The sequence below is a fragment of the Coregonus lavaretus genome (genome assembly GCF_964263955.1).
Source record: "Coregonus lavaretus genome assembly, chromosome: 9".
NCBI lineage: Eukaryota > Metazoa > Chordata > Actinopteri > Salmoniformes > Salmonidae > Coregonus > Coregonus lavaretus.
Window position 1 is genome coordinate 47,600,094 of NC_139996.1, and position 25,493 is coordinate 47,625,586.

Below are 25,493 nucleotides of genomic sequence, written 5' to 3' on the forward strand. Positions count from 1 at the left end.
AAAAAAATTTGATATATATTTTTGACACTTCATTCAGACAGTAAGGAAATCAAACGGGCATGTGGGAGAAACAGTGAGAAGGATGGACGCCGGGATTGAACCCTGGTCTCCGGTGTGGAGTTTTATATGCGACATGCCAGGGAGTGTTACCGCTTGACCACAGCTCTGCCATCTTACCCAGGATTTTGCTGATATTGGAATTGTGCATGTCGGGGAAGGTCTGCAGGATCTTCCTCCTCTCGTCCTTGGCCCACACCATGAAGGCATTCATGGGCCTCTTAATGTGGGGCTCAGTACTGTTCCTGCCCCTGGTCTCCCTGAAGACCCGGGCCTCCGTAGTGCTGGCGACACCTGTGGGAAGGGAGGGACATTTCATGACTTACTCAATCGCTCACTCGTTCGTGTAAAAACCCATTAAGCCATTAGTACATATACTGCACAGTATGTCTAAGAGCATGGCCTCCAGACAGTGAGGGAGGGGACAACTGAAAGGCAAGAGATGGGTAAAGAATATATGTGTGCGTGTGGTGTGTGTGTGCACGCATGCGTGCGTATGTGTCTGTGCACTTGTGTGTTACAGAAATGAGGGGGGCCTGCGTCTACTCTACACAGAAGAGCATAAATGGGGATGGACCCGCTCGCTTTGGTCGCCGTCAACGACGCTCTGATTATCAGCCAGATAACATCTCTGTTTACGGTCCTGTGTTTATGGCTCTGATTTCAAACTACAGCGTGATGAATGCTTCCCAATCCACCGTAACCTGTAAACACTGGGGGTTTATAGAAAACAGGTGGGTTCTGAGCCGGAAAATATAAAAAACCCAATTCCGTTTTAACTGCCTTGCTTCTGTTTGCATACTTCGGCAGGGTGGAATTGTCTGAGACACAAACAGTGTTAGTGGGTTGGAAAGATGGGGAGAATCTAGAATACCACTTCTCGCCGTAGACGTAAGAAGCCCACTGCAAAATTGTGTTGTATTAAAGGTCCTTAATTCGAAAAACAAAACGGAGGGCCCGCCACTTGGTTTGGTATAAAGCTCAGGGGCTGTGATGGGGTTAATAAACTAATCTCATGAGGCCTTAAGTGATCGAAAAAAGCTGTAAATATCACAGAGTGGGCCTATAAGTACAAGGCAGGGGTTTGGAAAACATTGTGCCTTGACTAAGGCATTCCGAGAAGAACACAATAAATATTTGGGTCTGGTGAATACCTGTGTGCAGAGCAGACTATCTCTCTGTCCGTTTCTCTACCATAGGGAACACAGTTGAAAGAGGCCCTAAAAAGTGGCGCTATCTAACCAAGGGCCCCAAGTGAAGGGTCACTAGCATCCATTTAGCCTGAGCAGGATGTGCCCACTTTTACCTCAAACCTAACCTCTTTTCCTGTCTTTTAAATATCCGTCTGACCCTCTCTCTTCTCTTCTCCTCTGTTCTTCTACTATTATGCACCAAGCCATACAACGGCAATGTATTCTTATACACATTCATATAAACATGGATGGTAAGCATACACACAGTCATAAACATGAACCAGAACATACTGTACTGTACAGAATGCACTTACATAAAAGTATGGAGAACTGAAAGAGATCGTTGTGTATGTAGAACTTTAAGAAGATGGAAAGAAAGGGAGAAATATATATTTTTTTCATTTTGAAACAAAGAAAGAAAATATTATTTAGACATTTTGAAAGAAAGAAAGAAAAAATAGAAAAAAAGAAAAAAGACGGAACTCACCATGAACATCCTCAGGTCTGGTAAGGTCAATGACCCTGTGGCCGATCTTTCCATCCTCTCCCAGGTGCTGACTCAAACTCTCAAAGTGCATCCGCTCCTAAAACACAAAGAGGTCAAAGGTCAATAAGGGTTGATTCACACTACGGAGCAAAGCCAAGCGAGCCGAGCCGAGCTGTATAAAGCTGCCCTGGTTTATGCATGCATCATAGTTGTTGGAACCATGCTGGAAAGGACAATGTGAAATGAAATATACAGTTTGGGTCTGCCTAATAGTGTGAAAATGCTATTAAGAGTCCAATTAAACTAACTGTAAAGCTGTGGTATAAGAGCTCAGAGAGAATAACACAATCATCACAGAACACACATTTCAAAGAATTTCAGCAATTTAGCAAACATACACATCAAACATCAAAAGTTTCAGTCTTCAATGCGTAGCTGTTTGCATTGTAATTTGGGCGTCTTTGGATCAAAGGTCTTGTTCTTCTTTGTGATCTTAGAGTGGGTCTATATGATGAGGTCTGTGCTAATGATCGTGTAACGAACTCAAGTCATACTTTCTCACACACTGCTTTCGGCGAGAGGCAAGAGTTGCAAAAGACAACCATTCCAGCTTAGGGGAGATAGAAAGGAGGTTTTGAGAAAAGACAGGATAGAAAGAAGAAGAGAAGAGAACAGGATAATAAATTAAGTAAAATAATAAAATAAAAATGAAGAGAGAGAGAGAGAGAGAGAGAGAGAGAGAGAGAGAGAGAGAGAGAGAGAGAGAGAGAGAGAGAGAGAGAGAGAGAGAGAGAGAGAGACAGAGAGACAGAGAGAGAGAGAACGGGAGAAAGTGAGAGAGAACGGGAGAAAGTGAGAGAGAGAGAGAGAGAGAGAGAGACAGACAGAGAGAGAAAGCGAGAGAGAGAGAGAGAGAGACAGAGAGAGAGAGCGAGAGCGAGAACGGGAGAAAGTGAGAGAGAGAGAACGAGAGAGAAAGACAGAGAACGGCACCCCAAAAATTATTTACAGCCACAGAAAAGACAATACGCGAGATCTACCCAGCACAGCGCTACCATGTAAGCTGCCTCTGACTCGATGCTCCCCACCCATCCTGCCTACTGTCTCTGATTACCCTGCACTGCCCACCCTTCCGCCCGCTCCTTCAAATGAGTCCACCACACTCCCAAACTGTGGTGGAAAACAAGGGCCTCCACAATCACCACGCATCCAGCTTTTCTCCTCCTCCTCCTCCTCCTCCCCGTTTTCTGGTGACAGACATGTTTTATAGACCATTCCTCCATACAGAATATTTTCAGATCCTTGATATCCTTCGTCTGCATGTATGGACTGCCCGCTTCAATTCAAAACAAAGGTTTTCAATGGGATTCAAGTCTTGAGATTTTGTGGTCAATTAACAATTTCTTTGTGCATTTTGATGTGTGCTTGGGGTTGTTGTCTTGCTGGTAGATCCACTTCTGGCCAAGTTTCAGGCAGAGGCAACCAGGTTTTTGGCTAAAAGTCCTGGTACTTGGTAAAGTTCATGATGCCGTTGACCTTAACAAGGGCCCCAGGACCAAAACAGCCCCATAACATCAAAGATCCACCACCATATTTTACAGTAGGTATGGGGTTCTTAGCTATCTGCTTATGCATTCTAATTTCAATGCCAAACCCACCACTGGTGTGTATGGCCAAAAAGCTATATTTTCATGTCATCCAACAAATGTAAATGTCTGGAGTTTGCTAAACGGCATTGGCACTTGGATTGAAACCAGTGCTATTGTCAGATTACATGAAAATTCACATCAACGGGGCTGTAGTGGAGCAGGTTGAGAGCTTCAAGTTCCTTGGTGTCCACATCACTAAGGACCTATCATGGTCCAATCAAACCAACACAGTTGTGAAGAGGGCCCGACAACGCCTATTCCCCTTCAGGAGGCTGAAAAGATTTAGCATGGGACCTCAGATCCTCAAAAAGTTATACAGCTGCACCAACAAGAGCATCCAGACTGGTTGCATCACCGCTTAGTATTGCAACTGCTCGGCATCCGACCACAAGGCGCTACAGAGGGTAGTGAGTACGGCCCAGTACATCACTGGGGCCGAGCTTCCTGCCATCCAGGACCTCTATACCAGGCGGTGTCAAAGGAAGGCCCTATAAATTGTCAAAGACTCCAGCCACCCAAGTCATAGACTGTTTTCTCTGCTACCACATGGCAAGCGGTACCGGAGCGCCAAGTCTGGGACCAAAAGGCTCCTTAACAGATTCTATCCCCAAGCCATAAGACTGCTGAACAGTTAATCAAATGGCCACCTGGACTATTTGCATTGACCCCCTTATTTTATTATTATTTTTTGCACTGACTCTCTTGCACAAGCTCGATGTACACTCACTGGACTCTAACCACACACTCACACATACTACACTGACACTCCAACACACACGTGGACACACACAAAGCATATACACACACACATGCATATTGACGCCACACACACACACACACACTCCTTCACACTCTTCACATACGCTGCTGCTACTCTCTGTTTATTACCTATGCATAGTCACCTTACCCCTACCTACATGTACATATTACCTCAATTACCTCGACTAACCTGTACCCCTGCACATTGACTCGGTATCGGTACCCCTTGTATATAGCCTAGTTATTGTTATTTGTTATACAGACAATAAAGATACAATGACTTGAGAGCAGTGCATGAATAGAAACTGAAGAGGCCCATTTCAATACTTTTTAATACTTACAGAAAATTAGGAAACAGTCTACAGGACTAACTCAAGATCAAATCAGCACTCACCAAAAAGTCCCCAAAAAGTAATTTAGGACTTAATCTGTACCAGGACTCAGTATGGCAGCAGGCCTAAAGTCAAAAGTCCAATGTGGTCGCTCGTAAATTACAACAATGACGAATAATCGACATTAGCTACATTGTTCAAAGCTATAAAATAACGTTATATATTGTTACTTTACGGGACTGAGGCTTGTCCAAAATTCAACTCGATCTATATCGGAACTTAAAGAGACACACAGAGCTCCTCTATTGCCTAGGCTCTCCTGCACTCGTTGACTGGGCACACGTTTCAACGGATTGCTATGGCAGCCCTATAAACACTGCGCCGGCCGAGCAGTTTTATCAGCGTCGTTTTGAGCTCATTACCGCGGCGACGCGTACAGGCAAACCCTGCTCTAACCGACCCACAAATGTTTACTGCCTCCTCCAGGAGCAGTGAAATCCCTCACTCCTCCTTCCCTCCGTCCTTTACTCTGCCTGTCATCTTTCAATACAGACGCCTTGCCTGTTGTACATTGAAACTGAAGGAGCAGTGAAGTCCCTCTCCCTCCCTCCTATTCCTCCTCTCCCTCCTTCCGACCTTCTTTCACTCTACCTGTCATCTCTTAATACAGACGCCTTGCCCTGTTGCTCATTGAAACTGAAGGAGCTTACGCCCACCCTATTTCTAAAATAGTATACATAGTGTTGTATAAATACAGTGGGACAGTGACAATTTTGTTGTTGTTTTGGCTCTATACTCCAGCACTTTGGATTTGAAATGATACAATGACTATTAGGTTAAGGTGCAGACTGGCAGCTTTAATTCAAGGGTATTTTCATCCATATCGGGTGAACCGTTTAGAAATTACAGCACTTTTTGCATATAGTCCCCCCATTTTAGGGGGCCAAACGTATTGGGACAAATTCACTTGATGCATATTAAAGTAGTCAAAAGTTTAGTATTTGGTCCCATATTCCTAGCACGAAATGATTACATCAAGCTTGTGACTCTACAAACTTGTTTGATGCATTTGCTGTTTGTTTCGGTTATGTTTCAGATTATTTCGTACCCAATAGAAATGCACTTTAACCTCGTTGTCATTGTATCATTTCAAATCCAAAGTGCTGGAGTAGAGAGCCAAAAAAACAAAAAATGTGTCACTGTCCAAATAATTACGGCGGGCACTGTATCTATAGGCCTTGAATTTGGACATCAACGCTAACGCAAAAGTACTTATACATGATTTAGCGCAAAAACTATTAGACGCATACAACCACTGACAATGCGCACCATAACACCCTGTGAATAGCACTACAGACAAAAGAGACTGCTCTGTGGTGACTGGCCTGACTTGACTCAAGTCATCCACATTCTAATGTTCTCCTCAACTGTCCCTCCTTTCCCTGTAGTGTGGCACACAAAAGAGCTGGTGTAACGTACTTGAGTAGTCCTGACAGCTGATGTCAACTCCCGACAGAGTTAAGTGGGCTTAGTGACAGGGGCGTTCAAATAAAGTACTAGTCCTCTCCTGAGTAGGACGCACTAATGCTCTATTCAAGGGCAGCTCGCTTGCTCAAAACTGGCCTAAACTTACTCCACACACAAACACTTTCTCTTTCACACCCACGCACTTACACTCAGTGGCTATTTCAGTGTGCTTGCTTGGCAGCATAAGCGTAACGTGATACTCCACAATGCCACTTGCTGGACATAGCTAGCGTCTGTGCGCAAGAGGAGCTATAATGACATTAGCATGGCTAAGGCCAGCCCACTGCCAGGACACAAAACTGGAGCCAAAGTCAAACAGCAACAGAAAGAGGAGACCTGGATCACTTTCAGTAGTAGAACGTATAGAGAAGGGAACTGTGCTTAAATTGAACGATGACTAAGGAGAAGGCCAGCACATGCATGCATACAGACACACAGCCACAGACACATGCACCACACACCATCAGCATAGCTCCATATACAGTTATACCACACACTCTCTCCAACCCAAGGTGTAGTATAAGAACACATTCATCTGTGTGGATACCTCACTCAATCTCTTATAGCTGAGATCGGAGGTGGATCACGTGTTTCAGTAGTTTCATACTGTCTAATCTAATGTATATCTAAAGAATGTCTATAAAATGTCCCCAAAATTGCAACAAATATTGCTAGAAAAATGCTTTTCGAGAAAGCTTGATGCTCAGACTCAAATACAGAAGTGGATCATCTCCATTTAATTGTACAGTGGTACAATTTTGCAGAATGGAGGAGGTGAGTCATGAATTGACTAAGACAGATACAGTCCTATGAGTGGCTAAAAAATGCTCCCTTTTTACAGAAAAAGGATACATTTAAAGCTAAGAAAAGAAAGCTTGAGGAACCGTTGTTAGGTAACGAATAACACTGAACTACAAACACTGGCCTGCCGTGTTTTAGAACCGGAAACAATTACTTTGAGGGATTCCAAATGAGCATTTTATTAGGAGGAATGGAGCCATAAAGTAAATTGCTGCATCTCTCGGTTTGTTCTTATAAAGCCAGAAAATATAGTATTGGTACATGTGAGAGCGGAACAGAGAAATGCACAAGAAACTCACCTAAAAACCTGTTGTTCACAATAAACCAAGCTTCATTTGATCATTTAAAGGCCCAGTGCAGTCAAAAATGTGATTTTCTTGTGTTTTATATATATTTCCACACTATGAGGTTGGAATAAAACTGTGAAATTGTAAAAATTATGATAATGCCCTTTTAGTGTAAGAGCTGTTTGAAAAGACAACCTGCGGGTGGCAGGTACCTTAGTGGGTAAGAGTGTTGTGCCAGTAACCGAAAGGTCGCTGGTTCTAATCCCCGAGCCGACTAGGTGAAAAATCTGTCGATGTGCCCTTAAGCAAGGCACTTAACCCTAATTGCTCTGGATAAGAGTGTCTGCTAAATGACTGAAAAATGAAATTTCAGCCTGTTTTGGTGGGATGGAGTTTTGGCCTGCCTGGTGACCAATAATATACCATAATTTATAGACCAATAAGAAAGAGAGTTCCAAACCTCTCTGCCAATAAGAGCTAGATTCAGTTTTCCCCTTCCCACTCAGACCAGTCCCAGACAGTCATAGCAAAATTCTTGCTTGAGAAACTGCTCTTTGCTAAGCATTCTTTTTTTCTTTTTGACCATTTTAATTGAAAACAATCATTAAGGTACTTAATTGTTACCCAGAAATGATTTGATATTGAGATGAAAATGGCTGCATTGGACCTTTAAGATAATTGACACATTTAGACGTTTCGATTAGGATCATGTAAACCCATCTATAAAAACACTGATAAATAGCAGCATATTTTACCACTTTAAGCTAAACAAACAACTCCCAATCAAAAACAGATATCCTAGTAGGTTGTGTTTAATATGTACAGTAAGCTTGACCTAGTTGGGGCTGTGGCTGAAGGGGTTCAAAGTATCCATTGCTAAAATATTAATTATTTATCTTTGCTTTCCTCCTTCCTCCCTGCCAACATTGGGATCAATCAATCCCTTCGGAAGATGGCAGGATAATTTCTTCTTTTCAAAATGTATTTTCCCTTGCTCCTATCCATGATTGACGGATCTGATTGATATTTGGAAGATATTTTTTTACATGGGGGGGGGGGGGGGGGTTGAATGCCCTCTGCCCAGACTGAGGTTCTAATTGGGTACAGACCTCCGAGGCAGAAATCCCCAAATGGCAAGAGAAGAGGAACTGCTGGACTCAACGCCCACCCCCCCTGCTTCACACACATACACACACTCAGACATGCACACGCGCACACACACATGCACACACCCACACAAAGACAGAGACACACACGGCCCAGTTGCCGGCTGTTCAAAGCAGTTGGCTTCTGGGTGGCCATGTGGACAAGAAGGAAGAGAGGATCTCAAGAGCACTGGCCAGGGTTCCAGGGCAAAAGGCAGACAACATTATTTCCCTTTACAGTACATGCATGAGAGGAGAAAGTGACAGAATGACAGAATTGTGCTTGCCCTGTGTCAATCTGAGAATGAATTTATAGTAGAGTATGTAAGAAGACAAGTGTACATTGTTCAGGCATCTGTCTGCATTGTGAGCCAAACCGAGGATAATAGTGCTAATTAGATAGTAGCTAGTGTGTGTGCTTGTGTGTGTGTCTTTATCTGTGTCGTGACTAACCTTGCTGCCATTGCTGAAGCTAATGCCGCTCAGGGCCGTGAGCTTGGCTTCCAGGCTGTGCTGCTGGTGATGAAGCTGTTCTCTCTGAATCTGCTCCCTCATGTTCCTCGCCTCCTGGATGGCGTTCATCACTGCATCCTGGTCCCCAAACAGTGCTGTGGAGTTCAGGCTGGACAGGATGTCTGTGGGCGGGAAGCATTGACCCCGTCAGTATCTGATTGTGACGGACACAGCGGCAGACCAATCGGCATCATTGCTGTACGTGACCTCAATGGAAAAAATCTAGACGAACGTCTGATTCCAAATGGACACCTAGCTCCTACTCTCTAGACATGCGTAGAGCTGAGAGGATCGGACAAGTGTAAGCAATATAGCAAAAATTGTGCCTAGACTATCAGAAGGCGAGGTGGAGCTGTTACCATATTGTGTTTACATATCCAGCTCTTTCAGATCTACACATGTGCCTAGGTGGTAGAGGCTAGGGGTTTATTTGGGGTTAGAAAATGAAAGACTCCTCTGGACATTATATTTTTTCCAATTGCAGTTTCTCTACAAGCACCCACAATTCCAGTATGTTTTTGAAGCTTCTATGTAAATAAAAAAAAATTAAAAGGCGAGAAATAGCACATAGGAAGGAACACAAGTGAAGTGGCGCGTCCTCAAAGCCTCTCTAGAGGAGCTAGCAAAATTGTTTCACCGTAATGAGAGGCTTTAGATTGGGCTTAATCACAGATAGCAGAGGTAGAGCATAAATGTTTATGTTACAGGGCAGACAATGATGTGAGGAAGGTCTCCTTTGGGGTTGAAATCTCATGACTCGAACTGGCGGAGGATGCTTGGATTGTTTTTATGCAGTGTGAAGGTGTTTGTGTGCATTTACATGTGTACCTAATGTGAGTGTTTGCGCATGCATGTGTGTGTGTGTGTTCACTGTACCCACCCAGTGAGCCCCTGCCCATGTTGGAGAGGGGGCTGGGGATGCGCCCCTTCCCCAGGCTGATGGGCCTGCTCTTGTTGCCAGGGTACAGGCTGTGTGACGGCGAGGATGGGGAGTGGTGGGGCTCGCTAGTCTTGGGTCGGGCTGAGAGATTCAGGGGCTGCGTCGATCCTTCCTCCTGGGGAAGATAGAAGAAAGAGTGGCGAAGGCTGAAAACACACCATGGACCTGTTACATGGGCAAACACAAATATTTTGACGGTGTTATGAAGGAATTATAACAAACTGCTTTAAGTGAAGACCTGGTGAAAAACTTGGTTGTTGGTTGGAGAGTGTGTATAATGTGTTTGAGAGTGCGAGAGTGCTTTAAGCCTTTTGTGGTGTTCCCCAGGGCACTGTGTTGGGACCGCACATTATTCAGAGGAAGGAAAAATAAAGCTACACAGCTATGCTTTGAACCTCAGATTGCTACCCGATCAGGTCTTTACTCAATTATCCCCCCTCTCAGGTTGTGGCCATTTATAAATACATTTGATCATTCCGATCCAAAATACAGGGCTCTGTACTGTTCACCACTCCAGCGCTCAAATTGAAACGTCTAAGTCCTTAACTATCTCATCATCCAGTTCTGTTGAAAAAAGCCAATGGGACTTTTGTTGTGGCGTCTCCTCCTCACTTTCTTAATCAAAGGTTCATGACCATATCGCCTCACATTGAGTTTGTGAGAAATCCCTGGAAGGGGATAACAACTGGAAAAGAAGTAAGCATGTCAACACCGCCTGACTGGGCCTCTTGTGTGGTGAAGGGTACACTAACAAACATGGATTTAATTTGGAACCGGTCTTGAGGAGAGGAGAAGGAACGTGATTTGGGAGGCTGGGGGATGGGTGGGATGCCAGTGTGATGGGTAGCGAGAGTGGAAAGGGGTTAGAGAAGGGTGGAAGTTCCAAGGCCAGAGTACTACTGTAGAGCTGCGGTGAGTTCTGACACTGGTCTATTGTAATGCTGGTTGCAGCGACCCCACATAGACACATGGCTCCCATTATTGCCTCGTCGAGTCAAGATTATGAGTATGCTCTCGAGCTCACTCCAGTGAAGATGTCTGAGCCCATGCCAAACAGCAGCCAGTGCCAATGACTCTGTGTGTGTCTCTGTGTGAGCGCATACATGTTCATTCCCTTTCACTTGAATCATTGCTTCAGTCAGTGATTCATAGATAACCAAGGCCCAAAACAAAACGCACAATGTCAAGCATAAAGGGATGGCTCACCTTAATGTGAGTGACAGGACTCAATGCTCTCTTCTTACTCTTCAAGGCAGAGGGCGAGAGGGGGCCTGAGGAGTTGGGAGGCTGCAGCAGGGAGCCCATTTTGGCTCCGGGTGAGATCTGCATGCTGGCCAGCTGGGCGGCGTACAGCTGCTACAAAGGGAGGAAATAGGGAAACCGACAAGTTATTAACATCAGCAGCCAGCCGCTAGTCGGACGCTTGCTTCCCGCCTCCTCTCTCTTCATGTCCCAGTGTGTCTTTTTCTAATCTCTGTCTGGCACAGCTCCTGTCTACAATGTGATGTGTGTGTCAGAGCCAACCACACACACAAACACACACAGAAGTATACGCGAACATAAAAACACACAAACACAATTCTGAGAAAAAACGCACTTGTCTTTAGTTGATCGGGTTGAAGCTGGAATGAAAAAGACAACTGTGAGCATTGTTGGAGGAATGTGTTTGTTTATCAAGGTTGGGTTCCAGAGAAAGCACATTTAACTCAAATCAGCGACAATCTATCTACGACGCCGATTCATTCAACAGATGCAACAGAGGGGCTTGCGTATTGATTAATATCAATGCTTGGATCCAGTTTGAGGTTTTGAGTGTTCCTCAAAACTTCGTCAGAGAAATGCTTAGAGTTAAATGTCAGAGTACATATATATACAGTGGGGAGAGCAAGTATTTGATACACTGCTGATTTTGCAGGTATTTTTTATTATAGGTACACTTCAACTGTGAGAGACGGAATCTAAAACAAAAATCCAGAAAATCACATTGTATGATTTTTAAGTAATTAATTTCAATTTTATTGCATGACATAAGTATTTGATACATCAGAAAAGCAGAACTTAATATTTGGTACAGAAAACTTTGTTTGCAATTACAGAGATCATACATTTCCTGTAGGTCTTGACCAGGTTTGCACACACTGCAGCAGGGATTTTGGCCCACTCCTCCATACAGACCTTCTCCAGATCCTTCAGGTTTCGGGGCTGTCGCTGGGCAATACGGACGTTCAGCTCCCTCCAAAGATTTTCTATTGGGTTCAGGTCTGGAGACTGGCTAGGCCACTCCAGGACCTTGAGATGCTTCTTACGGAGCCACTCCTTAGTTGCCCTGGCTGTGTGTTTCGGGTCGTTGTCATGCTGGAAGACCCAGCCATGACCCATCTTCAATGCTCTTACTGAGGGAAGGTTGTTGGCCAAGATCTCGCGATACATGGCCCCATCCATCCTCCCCTCAATACGGTGCAGTCGTCCTGTCCCCTTTGCAGAAAAGCATCCCCAAAGAATGATGTTTCCACCTCCATGCTTCACGGTTGGGATGGTGTTCTTGGGGTTGTACTCATCCTTCTTCTTCCTCCAAACACGGCGAGTGGAGTTTAGGCCAAAAAGCTATATTTTTGTCTCATCAGACCACATGACCTTCTCCCATTCCTCCTCTGGATCATCCAGATGGTCATTGGCAAACTTCAGACAGGCATGGACATGCGCTGGCTTGAGCAGGGGGACCACTGCAAATTTTTCTTAAAATCAGCATCTCTACATGTATGACAGCCATTCCATTCCAGTGTCTGTTGAATTCCAACACAGGCACACCTCATTCTACTGAAATAGGTACTGATTAGGTGAACACCTGAACCAAATCTTATTTAATGAGGAAAAGTATAAAAATCACTGCTGTGGTCATCACTATCCTCTTGCAATAGGACCAGCTGGATGGTAAAAACAGTGCTAATAGTACCTCAAAAGTAATTTTAATAAAAAAATACTATTGACCATGCCAAAAGAGTTCAAAAGGAAAGTTTTGAGTGAGGAAAAGAAGGGTTCAATTCTGGCTTTACAGGCAGAGGGATACAGTGAGCGTCAGGTTGCTTCCATCCTTAAAATTAAAAAGACGGCGGTTCATAAGAACAAGGTCAAGCAGCAGACATTGGGGACAACAAAGCTACAGACCGGCAGAGGGCGAAAACGACTCTCTACTGACCGGGGTGACCACCAACTCATTCGAATGTCACTCAACAACTGTAGGATGACATCAAGTTACCTACAAAAATAATGGCAAACGGCAGCTGGGGTGAAGTGCACGGCGAGGACGGTTCGAATCAGGCTCCTAGGGGCAGGGCTGAAGTCGTGCAAAGCTAGAAAAAAGCCCTTCATCAATGAGAAGCAAAGAAGAGTGAGGCTGAGGTTTGCAAAAGACCATAAGGATTGGACCGTAGAGGGCTGGAGTAAGGTCATCTTCTCTGATGAGTCCAATTTTCAGCTTTGCCCAACACCTGGTCGTCTAATGGTTAGACGGGGACCTGGAGAGGCCTACAAGCCACAGCGTCTCAAACCAACTGTGAAATTTGGTGGAGGATCTGTGATGATCTGGGGGTGCTTCAGCAAGGCTGGAATTGGGCAGATTTGTCTTTGTGAAGGACGCATGAATCAAGCCACGTACAAGGTTGTCCTGGAAGAAAACCTGCTTCCTTTTGCTCTGACATTGTTCCCCAACTCTGAGGATTGTTTTTTCCAGCAGGACAATGCGCCATGCCACACAGCCAGGTCAATCAAGGTGTGGATGGAGAACCACCAGATCAAGACCCTGTCATGACCAGCCCAATCTCCAGACCTGAACCCCATTGAAAACTTCTGGAATGTGATCAAGAGGAAGATGGATGGTCACAAGCCATCAAACAAAGCCGAGCTGCTTGAATTTATGTGCCAGGGGTGGCATAAAGTCACCCAACATTAATGTGAAAGACTGGTGGAGAGCATGCCAAGACTCATGAAAGCTGTGATTGAAAATCAGGGTTATTCCACCAAATATTGATTTCTGAACTCTTCCTAAGTTAAAACATTAGTATTGTGTTGTTTAAAAATGAACATGAACTTATTTTGACCAGTTGTCATTTTCTGCAAATAAATGCTCTAAATGACAATATTTTTATTTGGAATTTGGGAGAAATGTTGTCAGTAGTTTATAGAATAAAACAAAAATGTTATTTTTACCCAAACACATACCTATAAATAGTAAAACCAGAGAAACTGATAATTTTGCAGTGGTCTCTTAATTTTTTCCAGAGCTGTATATTTTTTATGCTTCACAGAATAACTCTTGAGAATAAACCTCAATTTCAGAGAATTCACACAACGCTTCAGTCCAAGACACATAGTAAATATCAAAAACCCCAATCTAGCAAAGAGAAACACAGTCTCTGTCTAAGGTCCAGCAGTCTAAATCAAAGCTCTGACCACTGCCTGAAACCGCTGTCAACCTCCGTCTGAGGACTTGACAACATATCAAAGCCCCAATCCTGCAGGAAAACCACCCAGACATGGCTTGTGTTCAGTAAGACTTGGCCTGCCTCACTTTCCTCTCTACCTCCTCCTCTCCTCTAATCTCTCCCTTTCCCCACTCTTCTTTTATTTTATATTCTCTCTCTTTCTCTCCTGTCTCCTCTCTCCTCCAATCTCCCCCTTCACCACTCTTCTCTTCTCTCCTCCCTCTCTCCTCTCCCCACTCTCCTCTCCTCCCTCCCCACTCTCCTCTCCCCCATCCCTCTCTCATCTCCCCCCTCCCCCTCTCTCCTCTCCCCCCTCCCCCTCTCTCCCTCTCCCCCCTCCCCCTCTCTCCCTCTCCTCCCTCCCCCTCTCTCCCTCTCTCTCCCTCTCCCCCCTCCCCCTCTCTCTCCTCTCCTCCACCCCTCTCCTTCCTCTCTCCCAGTCTCTCATGGCCTCAGTGTTGTGAGATCTAATTTCACTTCAGTATAAACTGCTAGGCCTCCTGGGAGCTCTGAGGTCCGGGAAGGAGGGCGACAGACACACGAGACCCACCGCAGCGGAGCGGAGGACCGCCGCGCCGTCTCATTCTTTGGTTCAGGCAGTGAGTTGGACGGCCTTCTCCCAAGCCGATATTAAACACAAACAGAAGGTGCCCTCGCCGCAATGAAACAAAGCCCTGATGTCAAGCCGCTTATTTTCCTTGGAGCGTACGAGGAGCGCACGGGCCTCTGGCGATATGAGATCCGCGCTAGAATGTGCTTTGAATGACTGGTGGGGCCTCGCACGTCAATCATTCGTGGCCGCAAGCGTTACTCGCCGCGGTGCATGGCTGCTGATCATACGACTGGGAAGGAGAGGAGAGCTGAGTTTGAGGTATAGAAGCTGAATGTCTCGGAGGCCCACGCACACGCACAAACACCCTGTCTCTCTCTCTCTACTGAGCAAGCATTATGTATGGGAATGAATTAGACAGTTACTGTAGACACTGGAAGTCTGAGCTATGGGCCTCTATCCCCAATCATATTCATACCCACACAAACTTAACTCACACAAACAAACTTTAACATGAATACCCCCACACAAACAGAGATAGCCCTGCCCCTTTCAATATGGCTGCCAAAACAACATCAGACAAGAGCTTCACACATAGATCTGACAAACACGACCGTAGTCGACCGTAACTAGGAAGTCAAACAGTGCAGATTGCCACAGTCATTCATAGCCACATTGAGTCTTGTAAATGTATAATTGGACTATTGTTTACTTGACATCGACCCTATCCTTGCCAATTGACATAATGCCGTTTAAGGAACTGTCGAACAAACAAAAGAGTAAAAAACAGGCCTTTTTCTCCCTTTTCCCGAGAAAAAAAAACACTGCGGGATTGATGGCCGGCTAAAAGCCAATGTGCAACGTAAACAACCCCAATCGGACCTCTCGCTGTTCAGTAAACCCTGAGGGAAGACAATGCGGCAATTTTCTAAATTACAAATTGACAAACAGTCTTCAAAAAGACCCCTCACTGCCTGACTATTGGACAGGGGCTCTGGCAGTTAGTGCTAATTTGACTGAAACTAAATGATGAGTGTCATTTTCATCCATCAATGCTGGTTTTGATAGCAAGGTTAGTGAAATAATACGCTAAGAGAAAGACATGTTCTTGTGCTTTATAGATTTGCATGAGGGCTGAGTACTGCTGATCTAGGATCATTTGTACCTTTTAGATCATAATGAATAGATCATAATGAATAAGACTACATGGATCCTAGACCTGCCCCTAGGGGGAGTGGGAGAATCCCCTAAGCTAGCTAGGTTTCAATTGATCAGGAAAACAAATGGGGTTTTGACTTATTTCAGCAGGTTAGCAAGGAGAGAAGGGGGAAAATGGACTGCCTGTCTGCCTGACACTCACTAAGGAAAGGCTAAATGAAGCACTTCCTGGTGTGTGTGTGTATGTGTGTATGTGTGCCTGCATGCGTGTGTATTCCTGTGTGTGTGTGTGTGTGTGTGTGTGTGTGCGCATGCGTACGCACATGCGTGTGTGTGTAAATGTATATGTGTGTAAACATTCACAGTAAGCGTGTCTATATATATATATATATATATATATATATATATATATATATATATATATATATATATATATATATATATATATATATACAGTGGGGAGAACAAGTATTTGATACACTGCCGATTTTGCAGGTTTTCCTACTTACAAAGCATGTAGAGGTCTGTAATTTATATCATAGGTACACTTCAACTGTGAGAGACGGAATCTAAAATAAAAATCCAGAAAATCACATTGTATGATTTTTAAGTAATTAATTTTCATTTTATTGCATGACATAAGTATTTGATCACCTACCAACCAGTAAGAATTCCGGCTCTCACAGACCTGTTAGTTTTTCTTTAAGAAGCCCTCCTGTTCTCCACTCATTACCTGTATTAACTGCACCTGTTTGAACTCGTTACCTGTATAAAAGACACCTTTCCACACACTCAATCAAACAGACTCTAACCTCTCCATAATGGCCAAGACCAGAGAGCTGTGTAAGGACATCAGGGATACAATTGTAGACCTGCACAAGGCTGGGATGGGCTACAGGACAATAAGCAAGCAGCTTGGTGAGAAGGCAACAACTGTTGGCGCAATTATTAGAAAATGGAAGAAGTTCAAGATGACGGTCAATCACCCTCGGTCTGGGGCTCCATGCAAGATCTCACCTCGTGGGGCATCAATGATCATGAGGAAGGTGAGGGATCAGCCCAGAACTACACGGCAGGACCTGGTCAATGACCTGAAGAGAGCTGGGGCCACAGTCTCAAAGAAAACCATTAGTAACACACTACGCTGTCATGGATTAAAATCCTGCAGCGCACGCAAGGTCCCCCTGTTCAAGCCAGCGCATGTCCAGGCCCGTCTGAAGTTTGCCAATGACCATCTGGATGATCCAGAGGAGGAATGGGAGAAGGTCATGTGGTCTGATGAGACAAAAATAGAGCTTTTTGGTCTAAACTCCACTCGCTGTGTTTGGAGGAAGAAGAAGGATGAGTACAACCCCAAGAACACCATCCCAACCGTGAAGCATGGAGGTGGAAACATCATTCTTTGGGGATGCTTTTCTGCAAAGGGGACAGGACGACTGCACAGTATTGAGGGGAGGATGGATGGGGCCATGTATCGCGAGATCTTGGCCAACAACCTCCTTCCCTCAGTAAGAGCATTGAAGATGGGTCGTGCCTGGGTCTTCCAGCATGACAACGACCCGAAACACACAGCCAGGGCAACTAAGGAGTGGCTCCGTAAGAAGCATCTCAAGGTCCTGGAGTGGCCTAGCCAGTCTCCAGACCTGAACCCAATAGAAAATCTTTGGAGGGAGCTGAAAGTCCGTATTGCCCAACGACAGCCCCGAAACCTGAAGGATCTGGAGAAGGTCTGTATGGAGGAGTGGGCCAAAATCCCTGCTGCAGTGTGTGCAAACCTGGTCAAGACCTACAGGAAATGTATGATCTCTGTAATTGCAAACAAAGGTTTCTGTACCAAATATTAAGTTCTGCTTTTCTGATGTATCAAATACTTATGTCATGCAATAAAATGCAAATGAATTACTTAAAGATCATACAATGTGATTTTCTGAATTTTTGTTTTAGATTCCGTCTCTCACAGTTGAAGTGTACCTATGATAAAAATTACAGACCTCTACATGCTTTGTAAGTAGGAAAACCTGCAAAATCGGCAGTGTATTAAATACTTGTTCTCCCCACTGTATATACAGTGGGAAAAAAGTATTTAGTCAGCCACCAATTGTGCAAGTTCTCCCACTTAAAAAGATGAGAGAGGCCTGTAATTTTCATCATAGGTACACGTCAACTATGACAGACAAATTGAGATTTTTTTTTCAAGAAAATCACATTGTAGGATTTTTTATGAATTTATTTGCTAATTATGGTGGAAAATAAGTATTTGGTCACCTACAAACAAGCAAGATTTCTGGCTCTCACAGACCTGTAACTTCTTCTTTAAGAGGCTCCTCTGTCCTCCACTCGTTACCTGTATTAATGGCACCTGTTTGAACTTGTTATCAGTATAAAATACACCTGTCCACAACCTCAAACAGTCACACTCCAAACTCCACTATGGCCAAGACCAAAGAGCTGTCAAAGGACACCAGAAACAAAATTGTAGACCTGCACCAGGTTGGGAAGACTGAATCTGCAATAGGTAAGCAGCTTGGTTTGAAGAAATCAACTGTGGGAGCAATTATTAGGAAATGGAAGACATACAAGACCACTGATAATCTCCATCGATCTGGGGCTCCACGCAAGATCTCACCCCGTGGGGTCAAAATGATCACAAGAACGGTGAGCAAAAATCCCAGAACCACACGGGGGGACCTAGTGAATGACCTGCAGAGAGCTGGGACCAAAGTAACAAAGCCTACCATCAGTAACACACTACGCCGCCAGGGACTCAAATCCTGCAGTGCCAGACGTGTCCCCCTGCTTAAGCCAGTACATGTCCAGGCCCGTCTGAAGTTTGCTAGAGTGCATTTGGATGATCCAGAAGAGGATTGGGAGAATGTCATATGGTCAGATGAAACCAAAATAGAACTTTTTGGTAAAAACTCAACTCGTCGTGTTTGGAGGACAAAGAATGCTGAGTTGCATCCAAAGAACACCATACCTACTGTGAAGCATGGGGGTGGAAACATCATGCTTTGGGGCTGTTTTTCTGCAAAGGGACCAGGGCGACTGATCCGTGTAAAGGAAAGAATGAATGGGGCCATGTATCGTGAGATTTTGAGTGAAAACCTCCTTCCATCAGCAAGGGCATTGAAGATGAAATGTGGCTGGGTCTTTCAGCATGACAATGATCCCAAACACACCACTCGGGCAACGAAGGAGTGGCTTCGTAAGAAGCATTTCAAGGTCCTGGAGTGGCCTAGCCAGTCTCCAGATCTCAACCCCATAGAAAATCTTTGGAGGGAGTTGAAAGTCCGTGTTGCCCAGCGACAGCCCCAAAACATCACTGCTCTAGAGGAGATCTGCATGGAGGAATGGGCCAAAATACCAGCAACAGTGTGTGAAAACCTTGTGAAGACTTACAGAAAACGTTTGACCTGTGTCATTGCCAACAAAGGGTATATAACAAAGTATTGAGAAACTTTTGTTATTGACCAAATACTTATTTTCCACCATAATTTGCAAATAAATTCATTAAAAATCCTACAATGTGATTTTCTGGATTTTTTTTCTCATTTTGTCTGTCATAGTTGACGTGTACCTATGATGAAAATTACAGGCCTCTCTCATCTTTTTAAGTGGGAGAACTTGCACAATTGGTGGCTGACTAAATACTTTTTTTCCCCACTGTGTATATATATATATATATATATATATATATATATATTGCACAAATATGCCCTCTCATACTCAAACCTGAGCCTCATTGAGAACACATCACTATTCCTCAAGTTGTGCCAATGCCCCAAAACATTTTTATTTGATTCTCCTATAAACTTGTAAAAATCACAAATGTCCTGCGATGAATGAAACCATACAGGGCACAAAAATCTGCAAACACCTATTGAGGGAGAGAGTGAGAGATGTCTTGTGATGACAACAATAATGTTTGTAAAGCAACTGTATTGCACTTGCATTATTCTTCAATTGAACTAGACCGCAGATGCGAGACGCCGGCCATAAGGACTGGAAACAATTGTATGATGAAGTTCCCACTGTGGTAAGGGACATTTGGATTGCGTCCCAAATGGCACTCTATTCCCTATATAGTGCACTACTTTCGACGTGAACCCTATGGGCCCTGGTCAAAAGTAGTGCACTATAAATGGAACAGGGTGCCATTTGGGACACATTCCAAATGTCCCTTACCACAGTGGGAACTAAAACATTCTGCCGCTTGTTGTGCAGGTCATGAATGAGGAAAGAATATGATTAGTCAATTAGTTGTATTCTAGTTTCCCTTCTATGACGTTACTATAAGTGCAACTTATTTTTGATGTAAAATCAATAAAGGGTGTGGAATGCAAGATGTGGAGATCAGATCTTGTCTTCCATCTTTAGAGTGTTTTAAATAGAAGCATAACTTTATAGGATTGTAATGGATTTGTTATTCCTCTCTTTCTTTCTTTCTTTCTTTCTTTCTTTCTTTCTTTCTTTCTTTCTTGCTTTCTTTCTTGCTTTCTTTCTTTCTCCCCTAACCACATACATTTCTGCCTTCTCTCCTCTACACTACTATCTCTCTATTTCTCACCATGAGTCAGAGCCTCCCACTGGACCACAGCTGTCCCAGGGTCAGTCTCTGTGACCTTGCTCCCCTATCTGACCCCACTCTGAGCCTGTCACTGCCCATACACATGCCCCTGCCCTTGCCAGTCCATGCCCACTAGCCATCAGGTAGGCAGGCTGCCTCTTGCCCATCCAGCTACTCCAGTCTGGTCAAACGTCTGTCTCATCTGATGGCATCTGGTATCCGATGGGCTCCATTGTAGCCAGCTTTCATTCAAGCTGATGTATGCTTACATTTGGCCCTGATACATACAGTAGACAATGACCCTGACACACGTTCATCCGCAGCTCTTTGACTCTAGAACACTACGATAGAGTAAAAACACACTATTTTTCTTAATGTTGTAGAAACTGTTTCATACTGTTATGACAAATGGAGCTGTTGAGGCCTGTTACCTCTTGTCTTTGTGTCTCTCTGTGTCTCACTCAGTGGAGTCTCCTCAGAGGAGGAAGGGGAGGACCATCCTCCTCAGTGAATTTCATAAAACTAAAAATGGTAAAACCTTTTTAGATTAAACTATACTAAATATAATCACGTCACCAAATAATTGATTAAAACACACTATTTTGCAAAGAAGGTCTACAGTAGCCTCAACAGCACTCTGTAGGGTAGCACCATGGTGTAGCCGGAGGACAGCTAGCTTCCGTCCTCCTCTTGGTACATTGACTTCAATAAAAAACCTAGGAGGCTCATGGAATTAATCTAGTACTGAAAGCATAAACTACAGCTAGCTAGCACTGCAGTGCAGAAAATGTTGTGAGTAGTTGACTCAAAGAGAGAGAATGACAATAGTTGAACAGTTTTGAACAAATACATTTCTTACAAAATGAAGGAGAAGCAAGAGAGAAATATATATAGAGAGAGAGATTGTCATTTATTTTCACTTTCAATTTCACTTACTTAGCTAGCAAATGCAGCTACTGAAACACCCTGCTCAAACAGAGGGATGCTATGTTAGCTAGCTGGCTATGACTATCCAACACAACACTGGAACTCAAGTCAAGGTAAGCTTTTGGTTTGACGAATGTATTGTAACTGATTACTCACTGTAACGTTACTGCATGATCGTAGCGGGTTTACTAACGCGTTAGTTATATTAGCTATGCTGACTATGATGTTACATTAGCTAATATGGTGACAAAGATGTAGGCTGTGTGTAGCAGTTTGGCTTGGAAATGTTTTTTCCCCTGGTCACATACAGCTGATGTGTTGTGCATTGAAGTTCACAAGGGAATGGAAGAGGTAAGAAGAGGAGAGCGCATATAGATGCGAGAAGGAATACAACAGCTGTGTTTTAAAGCGTGATCAGGGTTGTATTCATTCCGCCGATTCTGTTGAAAAACATTTCTTAAACAGAAGCAAACGGAACAAAACGGGGATAAACATACCTGAATTTGTCCAATAGAAACTCTTGTTTGCAACTGTTGAACTAATGATTACATCCTATATCAGCTAGATGCAGGCAAGAGTGTTTAAGGCGGTATTGAATGTCACTGTCTGTCCATGTGTCTCTCTCTGTCACCTCAAATGTGTCTCTCGACATGTGTGCACCTACGTTGTAAACGAGGCTAGGTTGTAGCAACCTCATGATGGGTTTAAGGAAAATTAGAGTATCATGTAGTAGCCTAAACCTATCGATGTTACATTGAACTGGGTGAATGGAATATGAATGACAGTCATCCAATATGCTGTAATAACAATAAGGCCATGCTCATGAAAAAAAATTGTCCTCCCTCATCTTAAATGCCACTGACCGCCACTGATCTCACTGTGTGTCTCTGTATCTCACTGTATGTCTCGTTCATCTAACGGTGTCTCTCTTTCATCTCACGGTGTCTCTCTTTTATCTCACAGTGTCTCTCTTTGTCTCACTGTGTCTCTCTTTGTCTTACTGTGTCTCAATTTGTCTCTCTGGGTGCGTTTACACAGTCAGCCCAATTCTGTTTTTTTTCTCCACTAATTGGTCTTTTGACCAATCAAATCAGCTCTGAAAAAGAATGACCAATTCATGGAAAATAATATCTGAATTGGGCTGTCAGGTGGGACCGCCAAAAAAGATGGCAGCACTTTAGAGAGCTCCTAATACCAGCATGTAAATACTGAAATTCAACGGCATACACTTTCATTTTTGTACAGTTTTTAATATAAAGATAATTTCTATTTTGAAACATCTCACTTAAGTGGCGTTATTGGAATGTCGACACACGCTAAAAACTTCTTCAAGCCTAACATGCAGTATTCACAGAAGGCCACATCGACTAGCAAACAAACAGCAAGTCCTCCCGAAACCCCCGACCAAGACATGGATAAATACATAAACCCAGAGAAATTGGTAAATCTGAAGGATCTATTTGAGCAAATGGGAAAGATGATCACGATTCTGTTGGATGTTGCATTACATTTACATTTTAGTCATTTAGCAGACGCTCTTATCCAGAGTGACTTACAGTTAGTGAGTGCATACATTTTTCATACTGGCCCCCCGTGGGTAACAAACCCACAACCCTGGTGTTGCAAACGCCATGCTCTACCAACTGAGCTACACGGGGCCATGTATGGGATGCTTTTTTGCATCTGAGCAAAAGGAAAAAGTTGATGCGATACAAGAGAGGATGGATGAGGCAGAGGGACGGATTTCGAAAGTGGAGGATGCCATTTCCCGTCTGGAGAAGGGTAATGAGAAGCTGGATATATTGTGGAATCGTGTCGAAGAACTTTAGAACAGAAGTAGGAGAAATACGGTGAGATTGGTTAATCTGAAAGAGGGGAGTCAGGCTGGCAGTGGACTAATATCGTGTGTGCAGAAAATCATCGCAGAAGGATTTGGATTTGATGACCGGCACGAATTCGAAATTGAACGAAGCCATCGCAATTTAACCATGCCTGACGAGAATGGCCCATGAGAACGGTTCTCATCCGCTTCCTACGATATACAGCCCAGGACAAGGTACTTAAAGCTGCAAAAAAAAAGGGTGGTGTTCAGTGGGAAGGCCGCCAGCTGTCTTTTTTCTGGACCTGTCCAAGGAACTGGCAATGAAGAGGAAGAAGTTTGCAACGGCGAAGAAACAACTACACAAGAAGAACGTCAGGCACACACTGGCATTCCCAGCGACCCTGCTCTTTACTTGGAAGGGAAAGAAAATGATTTTCAAGGACAACGTGGAGGCAAAGAGATTCTTGCTAGAGCAAGGTGTTTAGCCTAGATAAAGAAGACGAGACAAGGTGAAATACAAGTTGAATTGTATGCCGTTTACTATACAAATGAAGGTATGTGTTTGTGGGACTCTGGGGCGTGTTGCTAATTTAGCCTTTCAAGCGCCTCACGGACCATAAGGAATTTTGAGTTGAGACTGCAGGTTATCTTCTGCAGCGTCAAAGACAGTTCTGTGATGATTGACTCATCGAGAAGCAACTCTAGTTGCTTTGTTTTATTTTGGGATTGGTTTTCTACATTTATTTACACTGATTTATTGTACAGCTGGAGCATATATTGTGAAATGTTATATAATGATGTTCATTAGCGTTGTCATGGGTGTTAAATGGGACACGTCACGCTCACAGGCTATAACTACTCAGCGCAAATATGGCTAATGGTTATGTAAACATAATCTCTTGGAATATAAATGGTTGTGGTAACCAAGTGAAAAAAGATTGACATATTTAAAATCAAAACAGGCGGATATTGCGTTCATACAGTAATCACATTTAACAGATACAGAGGCACTGAAATTTTGAGGAGGCTTTGTTGCAGAAGTTTATCATAGCTCATTTAATTCCAAACAAAATGGGTTGATTATTCTGATAAGCAAAATACTTAATTTTGCAATGTTGAAGCAACACTCTGATGAGTTTGGCAGGCTTATCTGCATTGAGGTTCTTATAAATGAGATTAAGGTAGTGTTATTCAACATATATGCTCCCAACAAGGAGGACCCTGCGTTTTTTCATGAGGTCAAAGTTATACTGGGAAATATGGAGAGGCAGATCGTCCTTGCTGGAGACTTAAACCAACTGATGGACAATATGATTGATAGGATAGACTTGCAATTGTCACACCCTGGCTCTGGGACTCATTATGTTGAGCCAGGGTGTGTTCATTCTATGTTTTCTGTTTCTATGTTGGGTGTTCTAGGTTGTTTATTTCTATGTTTGACTGAGTGACTCCCAATCAGAGGCAACGAGTGTCAGCTGTGTGCTGGTTGTCTCTGATTGGGAGCCATATTTAACTGTCTGTGTTTCACTTTGTGTTTGTGGGTTTTTGTTCCGTGTTCGGTCATTGTCACTGAGGACTTCACGAGTCGTTTATTGTTTTGTTATTTCGTGTGTATGCTTTAATTAAAATAAAGCAAGTATGTTCGCTACTAACGCTGTGCTTTGGTCCACTCCTTCATACGACGTTCGTGACAGAAAAACCCACCATAAAAGGACCAAGCAGCGTGTCCAGGAGCAGGCAGACTGGACATGGGAGGAAGCGCCAGGAAAGGAGATGGAGAGGCTGGCGATGGCCCAGGTGGGCAAATCGTGGTCCTGGGAGGACATGCTCGGGGGCAAGGGACCTTGGGGTAGGATTAAGGCCCTGGCGAGAGAGGAGCTGCGGCGTCAGCAGTGCCATCGTCGGACGGACGAGAGGCACCCCCAATAATTTTTTAGGGGGGGGCACACGGCATGGGCGACTGGGCAGCAGGAGGCTGCCACAGGGCGAAATGGGAGACGAGGAGAGAAGGCCACCGGGTTACGGGAGCCATTGGCGAGAGGAGGGAAGGAAGTTGTAGAGGCACGGCGAGAGGTACTGAGGTGTATTGCCAGTCCGGTCCGGCCCGTTCCTGATCCCCGTTTAAGGCCAGTGGTGTGTGTTCCCAGTACGGTCCGGCCTGTTCCTGCTCCACGCACCAAGCCTACGGTGTGCGTCGCCAGCCCAGTCCGGCCTGTCCCTGCTCCACGCACCAAGCCTACGGTGTGCGTCGACAGCCCAGCCCGGCCTGTCCCTGCTCCACGCACCAAACCTACGGTG

General features: G+C 44.2%; 1 protein-coding gene across 1 annotated transcript in view; it reads right to left on the bottom strand.

Moving 5' to 3' along the window:
- LOC311135279 (transcription factor SOX-6-like) overlaps window positions 1-25,493 on the bottom strand; it is a 180,539-nt gene that overhangs the window by 9,193 nt on the left and 145,853 nt on the right. Inside the window, exons 10-14 of the mRNA XM_084169236.1 lie at window positions 10,897-11,046; window positions 9,631-9,805; window positions 8,691-8,872; window positions 1,738-1,834; window positions 178-351 (exon numbers count right to left, since the gene is read on the bottom strand). Coding sequence (XP_084025362.1) covers window positions 178-351; window positions 1,738-1,834; window positions 8,691-8,872; window positions 9,631-9,805; window positions 10,897-11,046 — 778 coding nt within the window. The remainder of the gene's footprint in view (window positions 1-177; window positions 352-1,737; window positions 1,835-8,690; window positions 8,873-9,630; window positions 9,806-10,896; window positions 11,047-25,493) is intronic.